Source organism: Capra hircus, chromosome 17, assembly GCF_001704415.2.
Source record: "Capra hircus breed San Clemente chromosome 17, ASM170441v1, whole genome shotgun sequence".
Taxonomy (NCBI): domain Eukaryota; kingdom Metazoa; phylum Chordata; class Mammalia; order Artiodactyla; family Bovidae; genus Capra; species Capra hircus.
This window is the reverse complement of record NC_030824.1, coordinates 19,041,907-19,065,209: the sequence shown is the minus strand read 5'-3', so window position 1 is coordinate 19,065,209 and position 23,303 is coordinate 19,041,907. Positions and strand designations below refer to the sequence as shown.

Here is a 23,303-nt window from a genome sequence, read left to right as displayed (position 1 = left end):
TTTTTTTTTAAAATTTGGCTCTACTGAGTCTTTGTTGCAGCATGCGGGATCTTTAATGGAGGCATGCAAACTCTTAGTTGCAGCATGTGGGATCTAGTTTCCTGACCAGGGGTCGAACCCGGGGCCCCTTGCATTGGGACCGCGAAGTCTCAGCCGCTGGACCACCAGGGAAGTGCCAAGCTCCCCTGTTTTTATCTTCTCTGTGTCTATCTGTGCTTTTCTAACCAGGATCTTTACAGCCATAATGCCCATGGTAGCAGCCGGACTGATAATAGATGACCCCACCCTGCAGCCTGTCCGACGACTTGTGTCCCTCGTAGGCACTGGATTTCTTTCTGGTTTCCTTTTGAGCTGTGCCTTCGCAATGTCTGCTGCGGCTCTTGCTGGGGCTGGCCTGTCTCTCTGGCCCCTTTAGCTGCATGGCCATCCCCCTGCGTGTTCCCATTTGAAGTGGGTGTTGAGTGTGATTTCAAACGTGCCACTCATGAACGCTCCATCTGCACGAGTGAAGCCTTGGAATTCTGGGCTCTGTCACCGATAATTCTTTTTGTCTTTTCTGTTTCCATTCTAAAACCACCTTGTCCATGATCCAGTAAAGAAGGTCCTTTAAATGACGGGTCAGTAAGCCACACCCACCATGACCCATCCCCCTGAGTGACACTAACGCTGTGTTTTTCGATCTTCACACCCTGGCTTTCTAAACTGCTTTGTTTTGCCAAGCCATCGTCAGCAAGCCGTTTGAGCTTGTTAACAGGAAAAGCAGAAGAGGGGACTTTGTCTTGATTCTTTCTGTGTCCCCTTAGACAGAAGTGGCAAGTGGCTTTCCTGCTTGAATCAGGCAGACATGATATGTATCAGTGATGAATGCTGCTGTATTTCTGGCCAGCTTAATTGCTTCGATTACATTACAGAAAGAGCTCTCAAATAACCCAGAATGAGAGTCATTCCTTCATTTGCCAGTACATATATTGGTTGCAGGAAGAAAAAGAGGCTTTACATATACATGTATATGTATGGCTGAGTCCCTTCGCTGTTCACTTGAAACTATCACAACATTGTTAATCAGCTATACCCCAGTACCAAGTAAAAAGTTTAAAAATATACAAACAAAAACAGTCCAAGAATACATCATTAAAAAAGAAAGAGAGAGAGAGACTTTAGCTGGTACAGAGAATTTCTCCAGGCAGACTTGGCTTGCCCCAGCTTTATAATGAAAGACTACTTCATTCCTGGTAGGAAGTCATTGTAGGATCCAGTAACCACAGAATAGTAAAATCATTTTCACCCAAATGTGATTAAAACTGAACTCCATAGGCCACAGCACTAAACAACAGAAACAAAACAAAACAAACAAACAACAAAACCTAACAGGTAAGCGGACAGAGGGAACTAAAAATAGTTGATCTGAAGCTTTGATTTCTCAGGGGTTCCTTCCTATTCCTGCTCTCAGAAAACATACCTGAATTACTATAACTCTGACCAAGTTCAAAAACCAAAATTCAAGAGTAGAGGAACTTAGACTAGAAATCATCTTTAATTAGAAGCTGGGAGTACAGGAGGACAGTTGGCAGCTTAGAAAGGACTTATCGGAAATACTCACCGTGGGCCAACTTGGGTTGACTGCCCTGGGTCCTTGACTCTGTTGAGGTGGAGTTTAAGCTGACTTTGTTTCAAGTGGGCCACTTTGTCAGCTTTTTGCCTGAGATTTCCACTTTTATCATTCAGGCATCTGATGGTTCGCTCTGATTGATCAATGAGCAACAGTCACAGCTATTTGAAAAAGTTCAGGGTCTACTGTAGCCATGTAGATAGTAACTGTGACAACTTCTAAAGGCTCTCACCATTAGATCACTTCTTGTCACTTGTCCAAATCGATGTTTCCCAAATTTCTTTCATAGTCTGTATTCACAGTGTTTATCTAATCAGTGCACATGTGTACTATTACTTAATATATATTCCTTAATAAGTATTTCAATCTCTTTTCTTAACTACCTACTTTCAGCTCATTCTAAGCAGTAGAAATATCCATGAAATTTGGACTTTGAGGTGCTACTTATCTAGCTTCCCAATTCACATCACATAAATACACAGTTACTTTAAAACATTCATCTCTTTACATCTGAGTCATTTACATCTCATATGGCTTCTGAGTATTCCTTTCTCTGCATCATCGAGGTAAAGAAACCCATGATGTATGTTTCCAGTAGCTTTTTATTTCCACTGGTAAGGAGGAGAAATCCCCTGTAGTGCTTAAGTGGGGAGGTACATCACACATCACCTACGTGCACGCCCTGCTCACACTGTGTCACCTCCAAGGTACCGTGACAGTCACATGCAGAATCAACCCCCCGCTGCTTTCCGGAATAACTCTGACCCGCACCCCCAGCCTTTTCTTTCACACCTTGAGTTGATTCGCTCCCCTCACGTTTGCTGCTGTACGTCCTGGCAATTGCAAAACCTGTGAGGTGCACAGCCAAGGGCAGCCTCTCATTTCCGTCTTTCCCTTCCCAAAGGTTTAGCTTCTTCTCCCGAGATAAGAAGCGTCTGGCCAACACGCAGAGAAACGTGCGCATCCACGAGACCTTTGGCCAGTGGGCCAACTGCCACCGCGATGATGGTTACACGGAGCAAGGACAGGAGGCCCTGCAGCACCTGTGACCGTGACCCACCTCTGTCCTCGGACCTGAAACACCCACCACCAGGGGCCGCCACGGAACATGGGCACCTCGGGTGTCACACCCTCAAAACTGATCCCTCCAACAGACTGTCTGCTTTGAGGGAGCACGTTGAAAAACTGAAGCCAAACCCTAAAGAGACGTTTATTTATACTAGGGCTACCACCGTTTCTAATAGATGACTCCGATCCCTTAAGATATATATTTAATAAGACCATGAGCGGAGGCTGACTTTTGCATTAACTTCAGTAACACGAGCTTCGCCAGATACATCACCTGCCGCTCTAATTGCTGTTTGACTCGCTTTGTATGAAATTCTTTGTGTAGAAATTTTACGATCACGTTTGTCATACTGACATGGGAGGCAGGGAACTGATAGGTTTTCATTAGTTGCGTTCATGATATTGTCATGGTGGTAGCAGAATATTTAGGATGCATCAACTAGACAGGGAGGGCCTCCGAAGTCACAGGACACACTGGCCCAGCTCAGACACAAAGCAACAGAAATCAGGGACAACAGTCCTCCCACCCAGAAACTGGAGACAAGTTTGCAAGAGCCTGTGGTTCTCTATTGCACCTTGTTACCGATAATGCCTAGAGCATGTAGCAATGTTCAAGGCCAGTGCCTTGGAATCTGCTGTGAGTTATGCAGTACTAACCAAACAAAGTTGCTAAGGATGAGACACTGCAATGGTTCTGTGTGTGTTCTTTTTTATTGGCATCTTGTTTCTTTTCAGCATTTACTGTATCAAATACTTAGTCCCCTGGGAAGAAGACAAAGATCCCAAAGTGGATTGAGTGGGGTGTGGAGCGCTAGGGGATGCTGGATGGTGGGTAGGGTAGACTTGGCAAAGAGAGGGTGGTGGGTGAAAAGATGGCTTGGGGACCATTGATGTCTGGCTGACTTATGGGGCTGTGGTGGACAGCCGGATGCCCTGTCTACCACTAGCAAGTTGAGGGTTTGCCCAAATAATGCTTTTTCTCCACCCAATGGGGTACCTAGGGTGCAAGGCTTGAAAGAGATACCATTTCCCAACAGAGCACTCAAAGTCATCTGACTGGGCTGTTTTCTGCACATTTTACTGTGTTGTGCTAAGAAATCATCAGGTAGGTTTACAGAATCTACATGAACTCTGTTTACAGATCACTAAGAAAAATAATCAGACAGGATAATGCTGGTTTAGAGTTAATGGTTCTCCAACCCGACTGCCATTAGAACTACCGGAGTTTACTCTCAGAGAGTATCAAAGCCTGCCAGTGCAGGAGACGCGGGTTTGATCCCTGGGTCAGGAAGATCCCCTGGAGGAGGAAATGGCAATCTACTCCAGCAGTCTTGCCTGGGAAATCCCATGGACAGAGGAGCCCAGCGGGCTATAGTCCAGGCGGTTGCAAAGAGTCAGACACAAAACTGATCCCCCATCAAACTCCCCTCATCACGATTGACTGCCCTTCCCTGGGGTAACCAGTCTTGGTAGTTTCCTGGGTGTTTTTCCTGAAACAATTTATAAACATACATCAGTTCAGTTCAGTTGCTCAGTCGTGTCCGACTCTTTGTGACCCCATGGACTGCAGCACGCCAGGCCTCTCTGTCCATCACCAACTCCCGGAGTCCACCCAAACCCATGTCCATTGAGTCGGTGATGCCATCCAGGCATCTCATCCTCTGTTGTCCCCTTCTCCTCCTGCCCCAAACCCTCCCAGCATCAGGGTCTTTTGCAATGAGTCAACTCTTTGCATCAGGTGGCCAAAATATTGGAGTTTCAGCTTCAACATCAGTCCCTCCAGTGAACACCCAGGACCGATCTTCTTTAGGATGGACTAGTTGGATCTCCTTGCTGTCCAGGGGACTCTCAAGAGTCTTCTCCAACACCACAATTCAAAAGCATCAGTTCTTCGGCGCTCAGCCTTCTTCACAGTCCAACTCTCACATCCATACATGACCACTGGAAAAACCATAGCCTTGACTAGACGGACTTTTGTTGACAAAGTAATGCCGTCATGTAAAACACATATATTTCTGTTCTTTTTACATAAATGGCAGCATATGATACACACGTCCTTCTGTACTTTTCATTCCTTAGAATACCCTAGATATAACTCCGCAGCAGTATAAGAGACATTGAGTCTCAACCAAGGGTGATTTTGGCCCCCAGAGATATTTGGCACTCTCTGGAGACATTTTTGGTTGTCACAACTGGGTGAGGGGTGCTGGTGTGGGTGTTGTCATCCATCCTGGGTAGGCCCCAGGGATGTTGCTAAATATCCTGCAATGCATAGCCCAGCACCCAATACCAAAGAATCTTCCAGCCCCAAATGTCGATGCCAGTGCTGAGGAACCCTGGTCAACCATACAGAGTGTAATGTGTTTGTTTGTCCAGGCCCACGGGTGGTCACATGGCTTCCAGTTTTCCTAAAACAGCACTGCACTTTCATACTTGTGCATCGGCCTGCAGAACGAACTAGAAGCAGAACTGCTAGGTCAGAGGGAGTCGGCCTTTGCCACGTCGATGGCTACAGTCCCTGCCAGGGTGGGGCACAGGGGGGAAGGGGAGGTAGTCCTACTTTTTTTTTTTTTAAGTTATCAGGGCTGATACAAGACTAAACCCCAATGTCCAGAGGCAGGGTCTGAGTGTGTATATTTTTTTTCACCCATTCATGTTCTGGTACTCAGGGTTGATAAAATGCCAGCTTAGACTATGTAAACACTGCCACTGGAGACATCCCTGGTGGTCCAGTGCTTAAGACTCCGTGTTTCCAATGCAGAGGGTGAAAGTTTGATCCCTAGTTGGGGAACTAAGATCCCACATGCTGTGTGGCACGGTCAAAAGATAAAAATTAGAACTAAACAAAAGACTGCCACTGGATGTGTTACTTCTGAAGCCATCTCACAATTCATGTTCCTGGATGGGGATCTCTCGTTTACCTAATATACCTGCTAACTCTAACTCTAGCCCATAACAGATGTTTTAAATGAAATGTGGGTGAAATCAGAAAGGTGTTCCTGCAAGATGGTTGAGATTTGGGAGATTGTAAATTATTGCACAGGAAATCGAGAAAGAGTGTATTTTTCTAAAACAGTTCTAACAGCTAACAGTAATTTTAAGATATTGTAGGTCCCCAACGCAACGAGATTCATACTCCTGATGCAAAAACCTAGTAATGAATGTGTGAATCTTGATACTAAATCAGGCATTTATTCTGCATGAGACATCCTGAATTTTAAGAACTTAACTTTCAAAGATACAGTCACAGATAAAACAAAAATGTTAAATGTCAGTTTCTTGAAAACCATAGGAATAGTATGGCACTTATTCAAAGTCCTCAGAAGTAAAGGTCAATATAGCCAGCTTTTAAACAAACCAGAGGCCAGATGGTCTAGGGAAAAGGCAAATCAGTCCATTAGAACTAGATACTGACCTTTCGTGGATTTCACTTTCATTTCACTCTCACTTCTCTTGAACTTTCTCTTTTCCAAGGGCTGGAAGATTGCCATAGTCCATAGCCTCACAGCCTGCAACTTTGGTTTTTCATTTTAAATGCCAGTAACCCCACCAAAAAAGGAAAGGGAAAAAAAAGTAGTCAGCACTTGGCTGGAGAATGGAGTTATATTTGTTCAAGAGAAGCTGGCTACTGACCCAGAACACTGCTAGGACTGGCTTTTGGTTCTCTGTCTCTGGACAATCTCCTTGGATTCACTTTTCTATCCTATTTTTAATTTCACTTAACCAAACCCTTGCACTATGGACATAAAGATGGAAAAGTATTACAACTTTGATCCTGACCAGATTCAGGTTCCTGAGAGTCACAGATAAATGCAAATGGTTTCCAGGCATCACCCCTTTTTGCTACACTTTCAAAAAGGTCATTTCCAATAGATGGGAGAAAAAAATCAAAACAAAGCCCTCTACTACCAAATTAAATGAGTGATGGTTCCTTACACAGGTCTTTCTGTACAGATGATGGCGACTACAAAATTGTTTCTCAGGCTTATCAAATAACAGGTCCTTAATCACTGCAGATGGAGATTGCATCCATGAAATTAAAAGACGCTTACTCCTTGGAAGGAAATTTATGACTAACCTAGATAGCATATTAAAAAGCAGAGATATTTCTTTGCCAACCAAGGTCCGTCTAGTCAAGGCTATAGTTTTTCCAGTGGTCATGTACGGATATGAGAGTTGGCCTGTGAAGAAAGCTGAGCACCGAAGAATTGATGCTTTTGAACTGTGGTGTTGGAGAAGACTCTTGAGAGTCCCTTGGACTGCAAGGAGATCCAACCAGTCCATTCTAAAGGAGATCAGTCCTGGGTGTTCACTGGAAGGACTGATGTTGAAGCTGAAGCTCCAATCCTTTGGCCACCTGATGCGAAGAGTCGACTCATTGGAAAAGACCCTGATGCTGGGAGGGTTTGGGGGCAGGAGAAGAAGGGGACAACAGAGGATGAGACGGCTGGATGGCATCACCAACTCGATGGACATGAGTTTGGGTAAACTCTGGGAGCTCGTGACAGATAGGGAGGCCTGGCATGCTGCGATTCATGGGGTCGTAAAGAGTCGGACACGACTGAGCGACTGAACTGAACTGAAAACCATAAGATGAAGGAAATGCCCTACAGATCCTATGGTTAGAACTCTGCACTCTCACCGCTGAGGGCCCCCAGGTTCAATCCCTGGTCAGGGAATTAAGATCCCTGCAAGCTGCCCATAAGCCCAAAAACAAAAACAGGGTAGTCCAGTGATTAAAATTCTATGCTGGCAATACAAGGGACCCGGGTTCCCTGGTTGGTAACCAATATTCCACGTACCATGAGGTGTGGCAAAGGATTTTTAAAAATAATAAAAACTGAAAAAACTGTAAGATGAAGAGGGGCTTCCCTGGTGCCTCAGATGGTAAAGAATCCGCCTGCAACGCAGAAGATCCAAGTCCAATCCCTGGGTTGGGAAGATCCTCTGCAGGAGAAAATGGCAACCCACTCCGGTATTCTTGCCTGGAAAATCCATGGACAGAGGAGCCTGGCAGGCTATACAGTCCATGGGGTTGCAAACCTTAGTCAGACATGACTGAGCAACTAACACACACACTCATAAGATGAAGAAGAGAAAATTCATACAATATCAGCGTGTTCAGCTTGAAACTGGGTTCCAGAGTCAAAAGAAAGCTTACCCGACCCATTATCATTGGAAAGGATTTGTTCTGTTTTCGTTTTCATCAGTAAGTTTTATTCAACCACTGGACTTAGACTCTGTACACAGGCAATAAGGTACCCCTGCACTCTTACACTTTCCTTTGGGTTTGGGGAGGAAGAGGGGGAGGGATAGTCTACTTGCTTCTGTCCCTCTTCTCCCTCCCCTTGACCCTGTCATCTCTGAAGTCCCTTTCTCTCTCCCAGTCACCTTCTGGCCATGCCCTGGCTGCTTCTCTCTCCTGCCACCTTTTCTCCCGGCCCCTGTCATGGTGGTCCCTCATCCTGGAGTCCCAGTGTCTTTCTCGGGACCGAGACCGCTCCCTCCTCTCCCTCTTCCCCTCTCGGAACTGGTCATTTTTCACAACTGGCAGGTTAATGGGTTTGCGAAAAGGCCGATCCCGCCCCCCAAATCTCAGCTGCCCAGATTCCTTCTTCCCACCCAGACCTCCTCCGAGTCGCCGAGGAATCCACCCTTTGAGAGTCCTCTCCAGCTCATAGTCCACAAATATTTCGTGCTGGTCGATGACCAGGCCATCAGCATCCCGGTAAGCTTTGAGCAGAGAACGCTCATCTTTGTATTCGATGAAGGCGTAGCCCTTCGAAAAGCCTGTGACCAAGTCCCTCACTAGCCGCAGCCTCCGGATGTCCCCATAGCGAGAAAACACCTCCTTTAGCTTCTCCTCTTTGGTCTGCAGGTTCAGTCTCGCCACAAACAGGGTGAGGAGGGGGTCCCCCGTGACGCCTTTGTTGGGGGTGTATCGTGCCAGCATCGCCCTCCAGACGGCGCGATCGTGCGGGTCTTCGTCGGTGCCATCAATGCTGCCAGCTTTGAGTGGGTCATACTCCTTGGCAATGGGCATCCAATCATTCATGTTCTAAGGAGGGGCACAGCAAGCAAGTTTATGTAGCACCTACTAAGAGCTCCGCCTTCAGTCCTTCCAGCAACCCCATTAAGTGGATACTATTTTAAATCCCTTCTTCCAACAGGGGAGGAAGCAAAGGCTGAGGCCTCCCAGTTAGAAAATCGGGGAGACAGGCTCACAGCCGGGCAGTGGGCCTCCAGGGTGCTCTCACCCACCCCCCGACCAGGGAAGACAACATGCCGGGGTCTGAGGCATACATTTATTATCCAGCTTAGCCATAGTAGGGCATGTACAAACTCTTTTAATGTGGCAATATGGATCAAAGTCCAGAATCGAAATCCAGGCTTGCCTTTCAGAGACTTTAAAATGGTCCTAGGAAAACCAGCCTGGGAACTTCTATGGAAAAGGGGGTTTTAAGAAACTCTTTACAAGTGGTCCAGTGGTTAGGACTGCCAGGGCAGGGGTTCAATCCCTGATCAGGGAACTAAGATCTTCCCTGTAAGCAGAGTGGCCAATAATAATTTTTTAAAAAGAAAAAAAACCTCTGACTACCAAGAATTTCAAACACATACTAACATAAACAATGGCATAACCCTCCATGAATTTCTCACCCAGCTCCAACTATGACCCACACCTGACCCATCTTATTTCATCTGTGCCCCCCACTCACATCTCCCTCCCAGATTATTCTGAAACTAATTCAAGATATTACATCATTCATCTGTAAATATCTCAGTGTGCATTACTAAAGGATAAGGACTTAAAAAAAAAAAAAGCTACAAGGGAAAATGGTGCCCTGAATGCGGTAAACAGGTAGCAAAGTCAAAATGACAGTGACGCAGCCTCAGGGGCTTCAGTTCAAAAGGAAGACAGGGTTTCTTCTCAGTTCCCTAGCTGATAATCCATTTATGCTTTAGGGGTTGAGTATTGACTGCAATGGTAATTTGAGTCTCTTTTTTAAAGAGTGTAGGTAAGGTTAAGTCTGACACATGATAACTGACTTATGTGAATCTGCTGGAATAAATCAGATCCTGCTAATAATGTGACTACCTCTGTGAAGCTTTAGAGCCAATGCTGAAATATGTTACTAAAAATCAGGGCTCTTTTGAATATATCTGGTGATCTTCATTGGCTATATTATCTTTTCTTTTTTTTTTTTTTGCCTTCTGGCATGCAAGATCTTAGTTCCCCAAGGACAGAGTGAAGCTGCAGCCCCTGAAAGGGAAGCAGTCTTAAACCACTGGATCAGCAGAGAAGTCCCATCGTTGCCTTGTTTCACTGATCTCTGCTCTGGTATTCTCTAAATGGCCCTAAAATTCTTAAAATTCTAATCTTACTTCCTGCCTCCATGACAAGGTTGCATAGGAAAAAAAAAAAAAAACCCACCGTAATAATTATAGTTATCTTGTATAGAACACTTAGGAGGTGTCAGGCACTGTGCTAAGCACTTACCTCCCTTCATCTCTCAACAATAACAGGACACACGTATTTCTATTGCCATTTCAGATGTGGAAAGTGAAATGCAAAAGGTTATCTTTTGTCCCAAATCACAGAAGTAGCCCAGCTGTGGAGTTAGGACCAAGGGCTTTTTTGACTCCAGAGCTTGAGCTCTTAACTATTTCCTTCGATGGCTATCATAAAATATAAAGCTTGAAATGGGGATAGGAAAAAACAGGCTAGGTCTGGGTGTTGAAGGCTGACGGCGACCCCAACCAAGTGGGAAGGAAACCCGTTCCCATTTCACAGGAAAAGGTTGCAAAGATCCACCAAATGAACCTGACATTATTGTACACAGTCAGAGCTCCTGTTGAAAGCTGTAAGAATTCTTCAAATTAAAATCTGGAGAGAATTACAAAGGTATAAAAGATGAATTTTGTTTTCTCCCTCATCTGCATGCTCCTATCAATACTAAACACCAAGGGAACAGCGGACTTCACGGATTCTCGTTTATCTTTCTAGGTGTATTTCCTCCGTTGTAACATTACGTTGAGATTTCCTACAAATTTTTAGACTCTCTGGTTTTTTCAATTCTCAGTCATTACTTCATAAACGGGAATGGGGATGAATCGTGCAAGGTGGAGGTGGGTTGGGCAATTAGCCATTAAAAACAGAAGTGTGCAAACTGAAAAAGCTCTGGATTGGGAGTCAGAAAACCCAGATTTAAGACCTAGTGCTCTCTTGGGCAAAATTTAAATCATTTGTTAAATGCTGCTAAATGCCTCTTCATCGCGTTTTATATGAAGATGAGATAAGGTAGTGTCTTTGAAAGCGCTTTATAATTACAAATTATTATGCAAGTAAAATCTATTCTTAAATAAGCAAATAAACAACGAACGCGTGCCCAGGTTGAATCCGCAGAACGAAACTATCCGCGGTTCCCACCAAGTGGGAAACCTTGAAGGCTGGCTCGCTGAGCCATCAGAGCATGCGTAGTGGGGACTTGGACGCTGAGGCGGAAGTTTCGGTGAAAAGGCTTATACTTCCAGTCACTCCTGCAGCCGCCGGCCCTGGAGGCTACCTCCGCCAGCCCCTCATTTGGGTGCGCACAGGAGGAAAAACTAACCCAGCTATCGCCCCCGCTCCTCGCAACACAACCCCAAGAGGTTCCCCGCCACCGCCTTGCCCGGTTTCAACATGGCGGCCCACGCTCGAGCCGACACACGATCCAGGCAGATTCCCCTCGTCCTTCTAGCCAGGGTGGGCCCTACTCCACCTGGCCGCTCCCTCTCACCTCAGCAAAGCTCGGTCTTCCTTTCCCACCGACGCCTGTGCCGAGCTCGTCGCAACGGAAGATTCTTCTTCTTAGACCGACCGGACCTTAACATCTGAAGCAGCAGATTCGTCACAGGCCCTATTTCCGTCTTTCCTTTTATTGTAGGAAGTTTAATCACAGGCATTGAGCATCAAAGGCTATCGTTTCCGAAGAGAGTGAAATTTCCGCTTTTCTAAAATTTTTCATGAAGATTAAAAAATGCTGAATTGAACAACTAACGAAAGTGCAGCTAGTTGACTGGAAGCCGCTGAATTTCCGTACGAGATGTTTCAGCGCGGAGAGTTTTAGTTCTTAGACCCACTTTGAGAATTCTATTCTTGTTAACGGTTTTTTTCCCCCCGCTCAGAAAATGCGTGTGCCGGTTCACAGGGAAACATTGTACGTATTTTTTGCCAAAGTGTTTCTAACAATATTGTAACAATATTGTAAAGTTATTCTCCAATTAAATAAACTTTAAGTTTTAAAAAGAAAGTTTGGAGACTTTTAGAATCACTTAGGAGCTGGTTTAAATGCCTTTCCCTGGCGCCCATAGCGATCTATGAATCGCAGGATCTCTGAAAATTTGCCTTTTTTTTTTTTTTTTTTTTTGCAAGTTCCCAAACGGTTCTCTTAGGACCCCTGCCTTTACGGTTAAGAAGACTAGATTTAAAACCAGGGCGTGGGAGGGGGAAGGGAGGGCCTTGCAATCAGTAAATCTGTATAGAACGGATAGATGTGTGGTTCATAGTATAGGTTTTTTGTTTGTTAGGTTAATAATATATTCGGGTAGATTACGACTTGTGGTACAGCTTAAAATGTCTTGATACAGTTGTGCTTTTCTTGATGAATGTCTCGTGATTTCTTCAGCCACTCATTAATTCTTACAAGTGGGTCATACCTGCCAACAGCTGACCTCATTTTGATTCCAGTCTTATTCTTAGAAGGTAAGCCAATCACCAACAAATAAAGATGTATTACTGTTAGTATTTTTTGAATCTTTATTATGTAGGTGAAGCATAGGCCCTGAATGTCTATAGCTTTCTTTATAGTAATATATTGAGTTAAAAAAAAAAAAAAATCATCAGGGCATGCCCCTGGCAGTCCAGTGGTTAAGACTTCACCTTTCAGTGCAGGGATGCCGTTTCCGTCCCTGGTCAGGGAGCTAAGATCTCACGTGCCTCATGGCCAAAACAAAGCAGAAACAATATTGTAACAATTCCGTGAAGACTTTTTTTTTCCAGTGGTATACTTTTTTTTTTTTTTTAATCAGCAGTATTTGGGGAAGGAAATGGCAGCACACTCCGGTATTCTTGCTTGGGAAACCCCATGGATAGAGGACCTGGCAGTCTGTAGTCCATGGGTTTGCAAAAAAAGTCAGACATAGCGACTAAACAACGGCAAGCATTCCTTAGGTTTTGAACTTCTGGTGTTTGTTATCCAAAACTCAAGAATCCGGTAGATTTCAGATAATGTGGTTTTTGTACTCTTGCTATTTGAACTCCCATCCAAACTCAGGAACTGAATACATTAAGATAGTGATATATTAGTTCTATATTTTGAGGAAGGAAAATTAAATTTGGGGTGAAGGGAAAGCTGCTAGAAAAAAATGAGCAGTGTCTATAGCTTAAAATTTCATATTTAAAAATGTGTGTTATATACATGCAACAGAATACTGTTAAATAGGAAGGAAATTCTGATAACTGCAACTTTGGATGAACCTGGAAGACATGGTAAGTAAAATAAGCCAGACACAAAAGAACAAATATTTTATGATTCCGTTTATATTAGTGACTGTCCCTTGGACTGCAAGGAGATCCAACCACTCCATCCTAAAGGAGATCAGTTCTGGGTGTTCATTGGAAGGACTGATGTTGAAGCTGAAACTCCAATACTTTGGCCACCTGACTCGAAGAGTTGACTCATTTGAAAAGACCCTGATGCTGGGAAAGATTGAGGGCAGGAGGAGAAGGGGATGACAGAGGATGAGATGGTTGGATGGCATCACCAACTCAATGGACAGTTTGGGTAAACTCTGGGAGTTGGTGATGGACAGGGAGGCCTGGCATGCTGCGGTTCATGGGGTCGCAAAGAGTCGGACATGACTGAGCGACTGAACTGACTGACTGAGAATAGTCAAGTTCACAGAGACAGAAAGTAGAATGGTCGTTACCAGGGGCTGAGGGTTGGAGGAAGGGGAGCTGTTTTATGAACACAAAGGTTCAGTTTGGGCTGATGAAAAGTTCTGGGAATGGATGGTGATGGTTACAGAACGTTGTAAATGTACTTAGTGCCCCTGCACTGTCCACTCAGAGATAGTTAAAATGGTAAATTTTATGTATGTTTTACCACAATAAAAGTTTTAAGTGTTAAGTTTGCACTCCAGTAGCAATGAACACAACCTAGCGCCCAGATCTTGGTTTTTAATGTCTTCCAATAAAAGGAATCAGAGCACCTTGTAAAAATGGCCAGTTCTAGGACTGGGGCAAGAAATACATAATATGAACTTGGAGGAACTGGTAATACCAGAAAGTAAAGAAGTGCTAAAAACAAACCAAAAGATCCACTGCTAAGGACATCAAAGGGACACAGGAGAACTCCCAGTAGCCAAAGAGGGACAATTCCAGCAACAAAACAGTGTTATAGTAGAATCCAAAATATAAAACAAGTATCTATGGGTCTATACCGATATAAATAAATGGTTAAATAAACTGAGTAAAAGAAACACATCTCCCATGCAGAACCCCAAATTGTGTCTCTAGACAACTCCTCTCTCAATACTGTGGAGGGAAAGTGCCCATTTCTTAAGTCTGGGTGGGGCATAGTGACTTTTGTCCAAAGACTGCAATATGGAAAAGAGAAAAAGAGGAATAACTTTACAGTGGAGAAACCTGATGAAAACTGCTGCAGCCAGCTGATTGAGGTCAGCATCAACAGTATAAGTCACTAACACGAACCTTTAAAAGGATGTGATGCGGACTTCCCTGGCGGTCCAGTGGCTAAGACTGTGTTCCCAATGCAGGAGGCCCAGGTTCAATGTTTGGTCAGGGAATTAGATCCCACATACTGCAACTAAGATCCGATGCAGGGAAATAAAATAATTTTTTAAAAATATTAAATGTACTGTCTTAATCATTTCTGTGTGTTCAGTAGTGTTAAGTATATTTACATTGTTGTGCAACCAATCTCGAAAACTTTTTCATCTTGCAAGACTGGAGTTCTGTTCCCATTACACAATTACTGTCTATTCCCCTTCCTTCCAGCCCCTGGCAACCACTATTCTACTTTCTGTCTCTGTGATTCTGACTGTTCTTAAGTACCTCATGTAAGTGGAATCATAAAGTATTCTTTCATGACCAGTTTATTTCACTTAATGTTCCTGAGGTTCATCAATGTTGTCACAACAAAGGCTTATTAACATCCCACAGTATGGATAGATCACATTTTTCTATCCATTTATCTGGTGGTGGACCCTTAGGTTGCTTAGACTTCTTGGCTGTTGTGGTAATGCTGCCACATACAACATGATTGGGCTTCCCAGGAGGTGCTAGGGGTGAAGAACTTGCCTGCCAACACAGGAGACAAGCAGGTGTGGTCCCTGGGTCAGGAAGGTCCCCTGGAGGAGGGCATGACAACCCACTTCAGTATTCTTGCTTGGAGAATCCCCATGGACAGAGGAGCCTGGCAGGCTACAGTCCATGGGTTCACAAAGAGTCGGACACAACTGACTTATCATGCACGCATATACAACATGGTTGTACAAATATTTCTTCTATATTCTGCTTTCAATTCTTTTGGAATATGTATATTTCTATCCTTTTAAATCACCTATGCCATAGGAATAAATGGTAGGAGGAAAGTTAATGTTAACTGTTTTTAATGAGTGAAAAAATGGAGTTGAGCTTTTAAATGTTGGGAGTGAATTTGTTAACTTAAATGATGACCCAAGTTTTGGTGCATGTCTGTTCCTACAAGGTGAAGTGCATTTTGTAGAGTAAGCTGTTATCACAGATCCATGTGTCCCTGGCACTCTAAGGCACAACAGTCATTAGATGCAAAGGTGGAAACAATCAAGCATCACAACTCAAAGGGAACTGACAGGAGGTGACGTGCCGGTGGGGTTGTTGATTAGAGTGCTAATAAAGATTTTCTCTTTTAGGTTCTTAGAAAGTTGTCTCTGAGATGATATTGTCTTACCCTTTTGAATATGAATCTCTTGACCTGACTTAATTGTGAGGAGGAAAGGAAAGGAGCCCCTTTAGTTCCTTGGTAATATTCCTTTGACACATTTCTATTAACTCTTCAAAGAAGGAAAACCAGCTGAAATGTTTGCTTTAACAAACATATTTTAAGTCCTTTGGGGTCAGTTTTCTCTCTCTCTAATTAGGCTGTATACTAGGTGGCGTGGTGGTAAAGAATCTGCCTGCCAATGTAGGAGACTCAGGAAAGTCAGGTTCAATCCCTGCGTAGGGAAGATCCCCTGGAGTAGGAAATGGCAACCCACTCCAGTATTCTTGCCTGGAGAATCCCATGGACAGAGGAGCCTGATGGGCTACAGTCCATGGGGTCACAAAGAATCAGACATGACTGAGCACGTGCTCACACCCTGAAGTAGAATGACTGGATCATAAGGTTATTCTAAATATTTTTCGTTTTTCAGGAACTTCCATACTGTTTTCTACACCATTTTATATTCCCACTAGCCCAGGAGTTCCAATTTCTCCATGTCCTGGCCAGCACTTGTTATTTTCTGCTTTTTGTGTGAGTATGTATTTTTAAATAATAGCCATTCTCATAGATGCGAGGTGATATTTCCTTGTAGTTTTTATTTGCATTTCCTTATGATGTCAAGCATCTTTTTGGAGGAGGTTGGGGGGAGGGCTGTGCAACATGAGGGATCTCATTTCCCCAAACAAGGATCGAACCTGTGCCCCCTGCAATTCATATTGAGCTCACCTTTTCATATGCTTGATGGCCTCTTGGAGGGTCATCTGAAAGGTTATCTCCATGACTGCCAAATTTTACCTATATGATTAAAGTGTAATTATATGCAAGATAATTATACAGTGAAATGCTTTACCAACCAAGCTGAAGATCTGGAGGACAAGAACTACCGTACTAGAGATTTCTGTATGTTTCACACTAATGCAAGTTGTTTTTTTTTCTTTTTCCAGTTTTACTGAGATAACTGACCCACAGCACTATATAAGTTCAAGGTGTACAGCATAATGATCTGATTTATGTCTATCATGAAATGATTATCACAGTAAGTTTAGTGAACATTCATCATCTCATATGGATACAAAATAAAAGAAAAAACATTTTTCCAGGTGATGAGAATTCCTAGGAATTACTCTCTTAATCACCTTCAGATATAACAGGCACCCCTAGTATTAATTTATCTTAATTAATTAGTGAGTGAAGTGAAGTCACTCAGTCGTGTCCGAGTCTTTGCGACCCCATGGACTGTAGCCTACCAGGCTCCTTGATCCATGGGATTTTCCAGGCAAGAATACTGGAGTGGGTTGCCATTTCCTTCTCCAGGGGATCTTCCTGACCAAGGGATCTAACCCAAGTCTCCTGCATTGTAGGCAGATGCTTTACCATCTGAGCTAATAATAAGTGGAAATATGTGCATTTTGACTGCTTCCATTCAATTCGCCCACCCTGATTCCTCACCTCTGGTAATCATAGGTCCGATCTCTTTTTCTATGAGTTTGTTTTTTAAATACTTATTTTTTAAATTTTATCTATTTATTTGGCTGCGCCTGGTCTTAGTTGTGGAATGTGAGGTCTTTAGTTGCAGCATGCAAACTCTTAGCTGCAGCATATGGGACTTAGTTCTCTGGGGATCAAACCCGGGCCCGCTGCGTTGGAAGCTCGCGTCTTAGCCACTGGACCACCAAGGAGGTTCCTGTTTGTTTGTTTTTGAAGTATAACTGACCTACAACACTATGTTAGTTCTTCGTGTGCAGTATTATATTCGCTATTCATGTACATTTCGACATGATCGCCACCACCCTGATACTATCTCAAAGCAAACATTTAGCATCCCCTGCTAGGCACTGAGCTAAGTTCATTCTCTCAACAGCTCCTTGTGGAGTGTATTGTTGCCTTCCAGGGTTGAACAAGAGCTGCCCTGGAGAGTAGGTTGGAAGTTTTAGTCTCCTTCAATGTTTCCCTTACCCACCCAACTGCATTCCTCCCTACACCCCCCATCCTCCACTCACCACCCTGAATAAACATTTCACCTATGTTTAAAAAAAAAAAAAAAAAAAGTGTTCTGCAAACACCAACTGAAAACAAGTGCTCTGGGCACCACCCTTCCTTCAACCAAATTCTTTTCTAAAGAACTTCAACTTGGAGAGATGCAGTCACTGACCCAGAACTGCAGACATTTAAGCCAAACTGGGATATCTCTCAAATCCTTGCTGTTTCTGTGCAGGATTTAAGACCTGAACATAATTTACAGAACAGGAAGAAAGACATACTGAATGAGTCACTCAGGAAGTTAGTGATGTTGCAGGTAATCAGAAGAGCATGAGACTTACTCTGTTTGATGTACCAAAATAGGACCACTAGATATTTCCTGTGGGTGGAATTAACCCCCAGAAACTTATGGTTCCATTTTTATAAAACGTGACCCACCCACTACTTTTGATTCCCACGTCACTTTTTCCTTTAACCATGCATAGGGCATAACCTTACTTTCGCGCCTTTTTGCAGTCAGTTTGGTTTCTACTTAAAGGCAGAGGGGGAAGAAAGTGCATCTCAGGGGATGAGTGTTTTTGAAATTATTTTTAAAACTTTGTTTAGTGATATATCATTGGGACTTTTTGAAAAGCTTTGTTGTAGACAGTCTCTGTATGTTAATGACCCAATTCATATCTTGTTCCGAAACATGAACTTAGGGAGTTTCTTGTATTTCACATTTTGGAGATAAAAGTAGTTTATAATAATAGTAATCCTTTCCTCCCTGGTGGCTCAGTTGGTAAAGAATCTGCCTGCAATGTGGGAGATACAGGTTTGATCCCTGGGTTGGGAAGATCCCCTGGAGATGGGAATGGCTACTCTCTCCAGTAAATCTGGCCTGGAGAGTCTCATGGACAGAGGAGCCTGGTCCACTGCAGTCCATGGGGTTGCAAAGAGTCAGACATGACTGAGCGGCTAACACACATACACTGCACCAGAATTACCTAGAGGACTTGGTAAAACACAAGATTGCTGGGGCCCACATCAGTGTTTCTGATTCAGTGGTTCAAGAATTTGCATTTCTCAAAAGTTTCCAGGTGATGCTGATGCTGCTGGTCTCCGAAGCACACGAAGCACACTTTAAGAACCTCCACTGGCTTAAAAAAGAAACAGGCCCCAAATGGAATCACTTGTGCGAAGTCCCATGGCAGAAACAAAAACGTTAATATCTCATTTCAGTTTCAGCCTCTCCAAGAGGTGGGATTTTAAACCCGTCAGTCTGGAATTTGCTGATCATCCCTAGTAATCTGCATGATAGATTCCCCACCTTTCCCCTGAAGGAAGGTAGCCTTACCGAAAATGATCCTTTATTTTGTTCATGACTTCCTGGTCTTATCCCCTCTTTCTGCCTTTAAAAATCTATTTTGTACAGCTACTCTGGAACTATTTTCTATTTGCTAGATAGGATGCTAATTCAGGACTCATCAAATAAAGCCATTGAGTTCTTCAAATTTACTCAGTTGAACTTTTTAAAAAATGTATTTCATTCCTTCAGATCTTATTTGAGGCATCTTCAGTCTTTGTTGCAGCTCTTAGCTGCAGCATGTGGGATTTAGTTCCCTGACCAGGGATCAAACCCTGGCCCCCTGTACTGGGAGCATGGAGTCTTAGCCAAGGGACCACCAGGGAAGTCCCTGATTTTTGTGTTTTAACAGCTGTGACTCAGAATTGTTTTCATAATTTCCCAATGAGGGGGGGGGGGTCATGATTATCTACCAACAGATTGTTCCAATTCTATGAGGGATCCAAGAGTTAAGATCATTAATACTTTATAATAATAAGAGCTAAGATCCACTGATGCTTCTGATATGCTAGACATTGGATGAGGCACTTGTCAGCACCTTATCTCATCTAATTCTCACACCAAGTTTGGGGGAATACTTTTATTTTTCCATGTTAACTGTAGGAAATGGGGATTTGGATCGATTAGGGCATCTAACTTACATACCAGCAAATAACAATTGTGAGGTTCAAGTCAAAGACTACTTAACTTCACAGCCCTCTTGATGACTGCACTACAGTCTTGGCACATAGTAGGTGCTCAGTAAATAAATGGTTAAAAGATTCTTTCTTAAAAAATATCTAAAGCCTAGATACTCACTGGAAGACATTTTGACATTCTAAAAGTGTCATTTACTAGGTTTCACTGTGTAACAAAGGAGGGAAGATATGGCACCTCAGAGGATGAATTTCTAGAGAAGTTTCAAGGCAGAAGAAACTTTGAAAAGGACAGTGGTGGAGAAGAGATTCATACCAGCACTGGTGGCTGCGAATTCTAAAGGTAAGAAAGGAAGAAAGGTAGTCATATTTAGTTCTTGCTGATAGCATTGTTCTGAGAAGTCTACATTCCACGAATGATGTTCTGTGGTTTTTAGTATATTCACAGAGTTGTACAACCATTACCACTATCTAATTTTAGAACATTTTCATCACCCTGGAAAGAAGCTCTGTCCACATTAGCAGTCACTTCTTATCCCCCTCCCCCACCCCCCCCACCCCCCGGCTCCAGCTTTAGCCAACCACTAAACCGAATTTGCTATTGTGCACGTTTCCTATACATGGAATCATACAAGAGGTATGTATGGCTTTGTGGCTGCCTTCTTGCCCTGAGCAAGATGTTTTCAAGATTCACCCACATTGTAGCATCTGTCAGAGCTTCATCCTTTTCCTCCTTACCAGCTCTTTACGGAGATATAAATTACCTAAAGGAAACACACAAGGTTAGCCATACAGTCCCCTAACATTTCATCTATGTATATACTCCTGTGATTTCCACCAAGATCAAGACGTAGCACGTCTTCATCACCTCAGAGAGTTTCCCCAGAGAGTTATCATGAATTTAAACCAAACCAAACCAAACCTGGGACTTCCCTGATGGCACAGTGGATAAAGAATCAGCCTGCCCATGCAGGAGACACAGGTTTGATCCCTGATTTGGAGAGATTCAGAGTATCCCCACGCCACAACTATTGAAGCATGCATACTTTGGGGTCTGCAAGTCGTTAACTAATGAGCCCCTATACCATACCTACTGAAACCCACAGTTAAAGCCCCTGTGCTGTAACTATGGAAACCCACTTGTAACTACTGAAATCCACAAGTAGTAGTAGTCACAACTCCTGAGCCCACGTGCTGCAACTGCGGAAGCCAGTGCTCCTAGAGCCCGTGCTTCACAACTAGAGAAGCCACCGCAGTGAGAATCCCGTGTACCACAACTAGAGAAAGCCCGAGGGCAGCAATGAAGACCTAGCACAGCCAAAAACAAATAAGTATGGCAGTGTGTGCATGTCATGTGTACTTCACCAGAAAAAACGTATTTTACCATCTTAACTGTTTTTAAGTGTACAGCTCAGTAGTAGTAAGTACATTCACATTGCGCAACCAAACTAAAGCTTTTTCACTTTGCAGAACTGAAACTCCATACTTACTAAACAACCAGGCTTCACTCCCTGCTCCCCACTGCCCCTGACAACCACCATTCTACTTTCTCTGTCTATGAGTTTGTACACAAGATATCTCATGTAAATGAAATCATATAGGACTGATATTTTGGTGACTGGCTTATTTCACTTAGCATAAAGTTCTCAAGGTTCATCGATGTTGTGGCATGTGTCAGAATTTCCTTTAAGGTTGATTAATATTTCATTGTGTGTGTATACATTTTGTTTATCCATTCATCTGTGGATGGACATTTGGGTTATTTCCACCTTTCAGCTATTGTGAATAATGCTTCTGGGACCATGGGTGTGCAAATATCTCTTGGAAATGCTGCTTTCAATTCTTCTGGATATGTACCCAGAATTTCTGGATCATATGATAATTCCATTTTTTATTTTTTGAGGAACAACCGTATTGTTTTCCATAGAGGCTATGCCATTTTACATTCCCACCAACAAGGCACAAGAGTTCCAGTTTCTACCCCATCCTTGCCAACACTTGTTAATTTCTACCTTAAAAAAAAAATGCCAACCTAATGAGTGTGAGGAGATACCTCATTGTGGTTGTAATGAAATTAGTGATTAGCCATAATGAGCATCTTTTTCTGTGCTTATTGGCTGCTTCTATATCTTTGGAGAAATGTCTACTCGAGTCCTTTGCCCATTATTTTTAAATTTTTTCATAACAGCTTCAACAAAATGTTATTTACATACCATATAATTTTCCCAAAGTGTGAAATTCAGTGATTTTTAATCTATGCACAGAGTCATCACCCTAGAAAGAAATCCCGTACCTCCCCAGCCTTAGGCAATCACTCGTCTACTTTCTGTCTCTATGGATTTGCCTGTTCTGGACATTTCATGTAAATGGAATCAGACAACACAAGGTCTTTTGTGACTGGCTTTTTGACTTAGAATAATTTCCAAGTAATGAGTTGTGACATGCGTGAAATATTGTCTATGAAGGAAGCATCAGAGACTCTGTGCCAAACGTTTTTCTTGTACCTGGTCCTGCAGGTACCACCTGCCTAGCACATTCATCATAAGCCATATTTTGTTTGCACATATGGTTAAGGCATTCTTATCAGTTGGGGTGGTGGGAACCCAACACAAATTCAAGTTCCCAGATCCTAGCCAAGGCCAACCTTGCAAGAAGTATTTTCAAATGATAGCATTCTTGGGCCTGCTTTGTTAACTATCTTCAGCAGATTTTTTTTTAATATAAACCTTTAATTTTATGAGTATGGCTTCTCTGGTGACTCAGTGGTAGAGAATTGTCTGCCAATGCAGGAGATGCAGGTGCAATCCCTTGGGAAGATCCCCTGGAGAAGGAAATGGCAACCCACTCCAGTATTCTTGCTTGAGAAATGCCATAGACAGAGGAGCCTGGCAGGACAGAGGAGTCCATGGAGTCACAAGAGAGTCAGACAGACTTAGCAACTAAACAGCAACAATAGCTGATTAACAATGTTGTAATAGTTTCTGGCGCACAGCAAGGTGACGCAGTCATATATTTACATGTATCTATTCTCTTTCAAATTCCCCTCTCATCCAGGCTCTGCACAGATTTTAAAAAACTGTTTATTTATTTTTTTGGCTGTGCCTGGTTTTAGTTGAGATACTCGGGATCGTCTATCTTCACTGGGGAATGTGGGATATTTTTCTTTTTTTTTTAAGCTCTGGCATGTGGGATTTAGTTCCTTGACCAGAGATCAAACCTGAGTCCCCTGCATTGAGAGCATGGAGTCTCAGCCACCAGAGCACCAAGGAAGTCCCTAATTCTAATCTTTGATGCACAAATTTTAAATGTTGATGTTGGCAACAAAAATTCAATTAACAATCAAATTAAGAAGAGAAAAGAATTTTATTCAAGTCAAACTAAGAATTATAACCCAAGAGACAGACTCTTGGAAGTCCTGAGAACTGTTCTGCCCATTAGAAGGCACATTATACCCATTTTGGGGACAAAGACTCTTACATCAAAATGACATAGTAAAAAAATATCTAGTCCAAGTATGCAGGCAGCAAGTCACCATGACTCCCTACAGCCTTACAGAGTTTGCAAAAAATGCTATTTGGCCCAGGGTCAGGGTCCGGGGGACCCATTCCTGTAGAATCTTAGTTCCCCAACCAGGAAATGAA

At 43.2% G+C, this 23,303-nt stretch overlaps 2 protein-coding genes across 4 annotated transcripts in view; one reads left to right on the top strand and one right to left on the bottom strand.

Moving 5' to 3' along the window:
- The window catches only part of RILPL1 (Rab interacting lysosomal protein like 1), a 42,958-nt gene extending 39,592 nt beyond the window's left edge, over positions 1 to 3,366 (top strand). The window contains exons 7-8 of one of the 3 annotated variants that reach the window (XM_013970618.2): positions 594 to 617; positions 2,514 to 3,366. In XM_013970618.2, coding sequence (XP_013826072.2) covers positions 594 to 617; positions 2,514 to 2,658 — 169 coding nt within the window. In that variant the 3' untranslated portion in view covers positions 2,659 to 3,366. Of the gene's footprint in view, positions 1 to 228; positions 317 to 593; positions 618 to 2,513 lie in introns of all 3 variants that reach the window. The other 2 variants (XM_013970619.2, XM_005691359.3) reach the window with 2 other exon arrangements.
- On the bottom strand, positions 7,872 to 11,961 carry SNRNP35 (small nuclear ribonucleoprotein U11/U12 subunit 35). Its single transcript, XM_005691360.3, has 2 exons — positions 11,455 to 11,961; positions 7,872 to 8,735 (listed from the first exon to the last, which is right to left on the bottom strand). Exon 2 carries the CDS (start codon positions 8,730 to 8,732, stop codon positions 7,995 to 7,997), a length of 738 nt encoding a protein of 245 aa, XP_005691417.1. The 5' UTR covers positions 8,733 to 8,735; positions 11,455 to 11,961; the 3' UTR covers positions 7,872 to 7,994.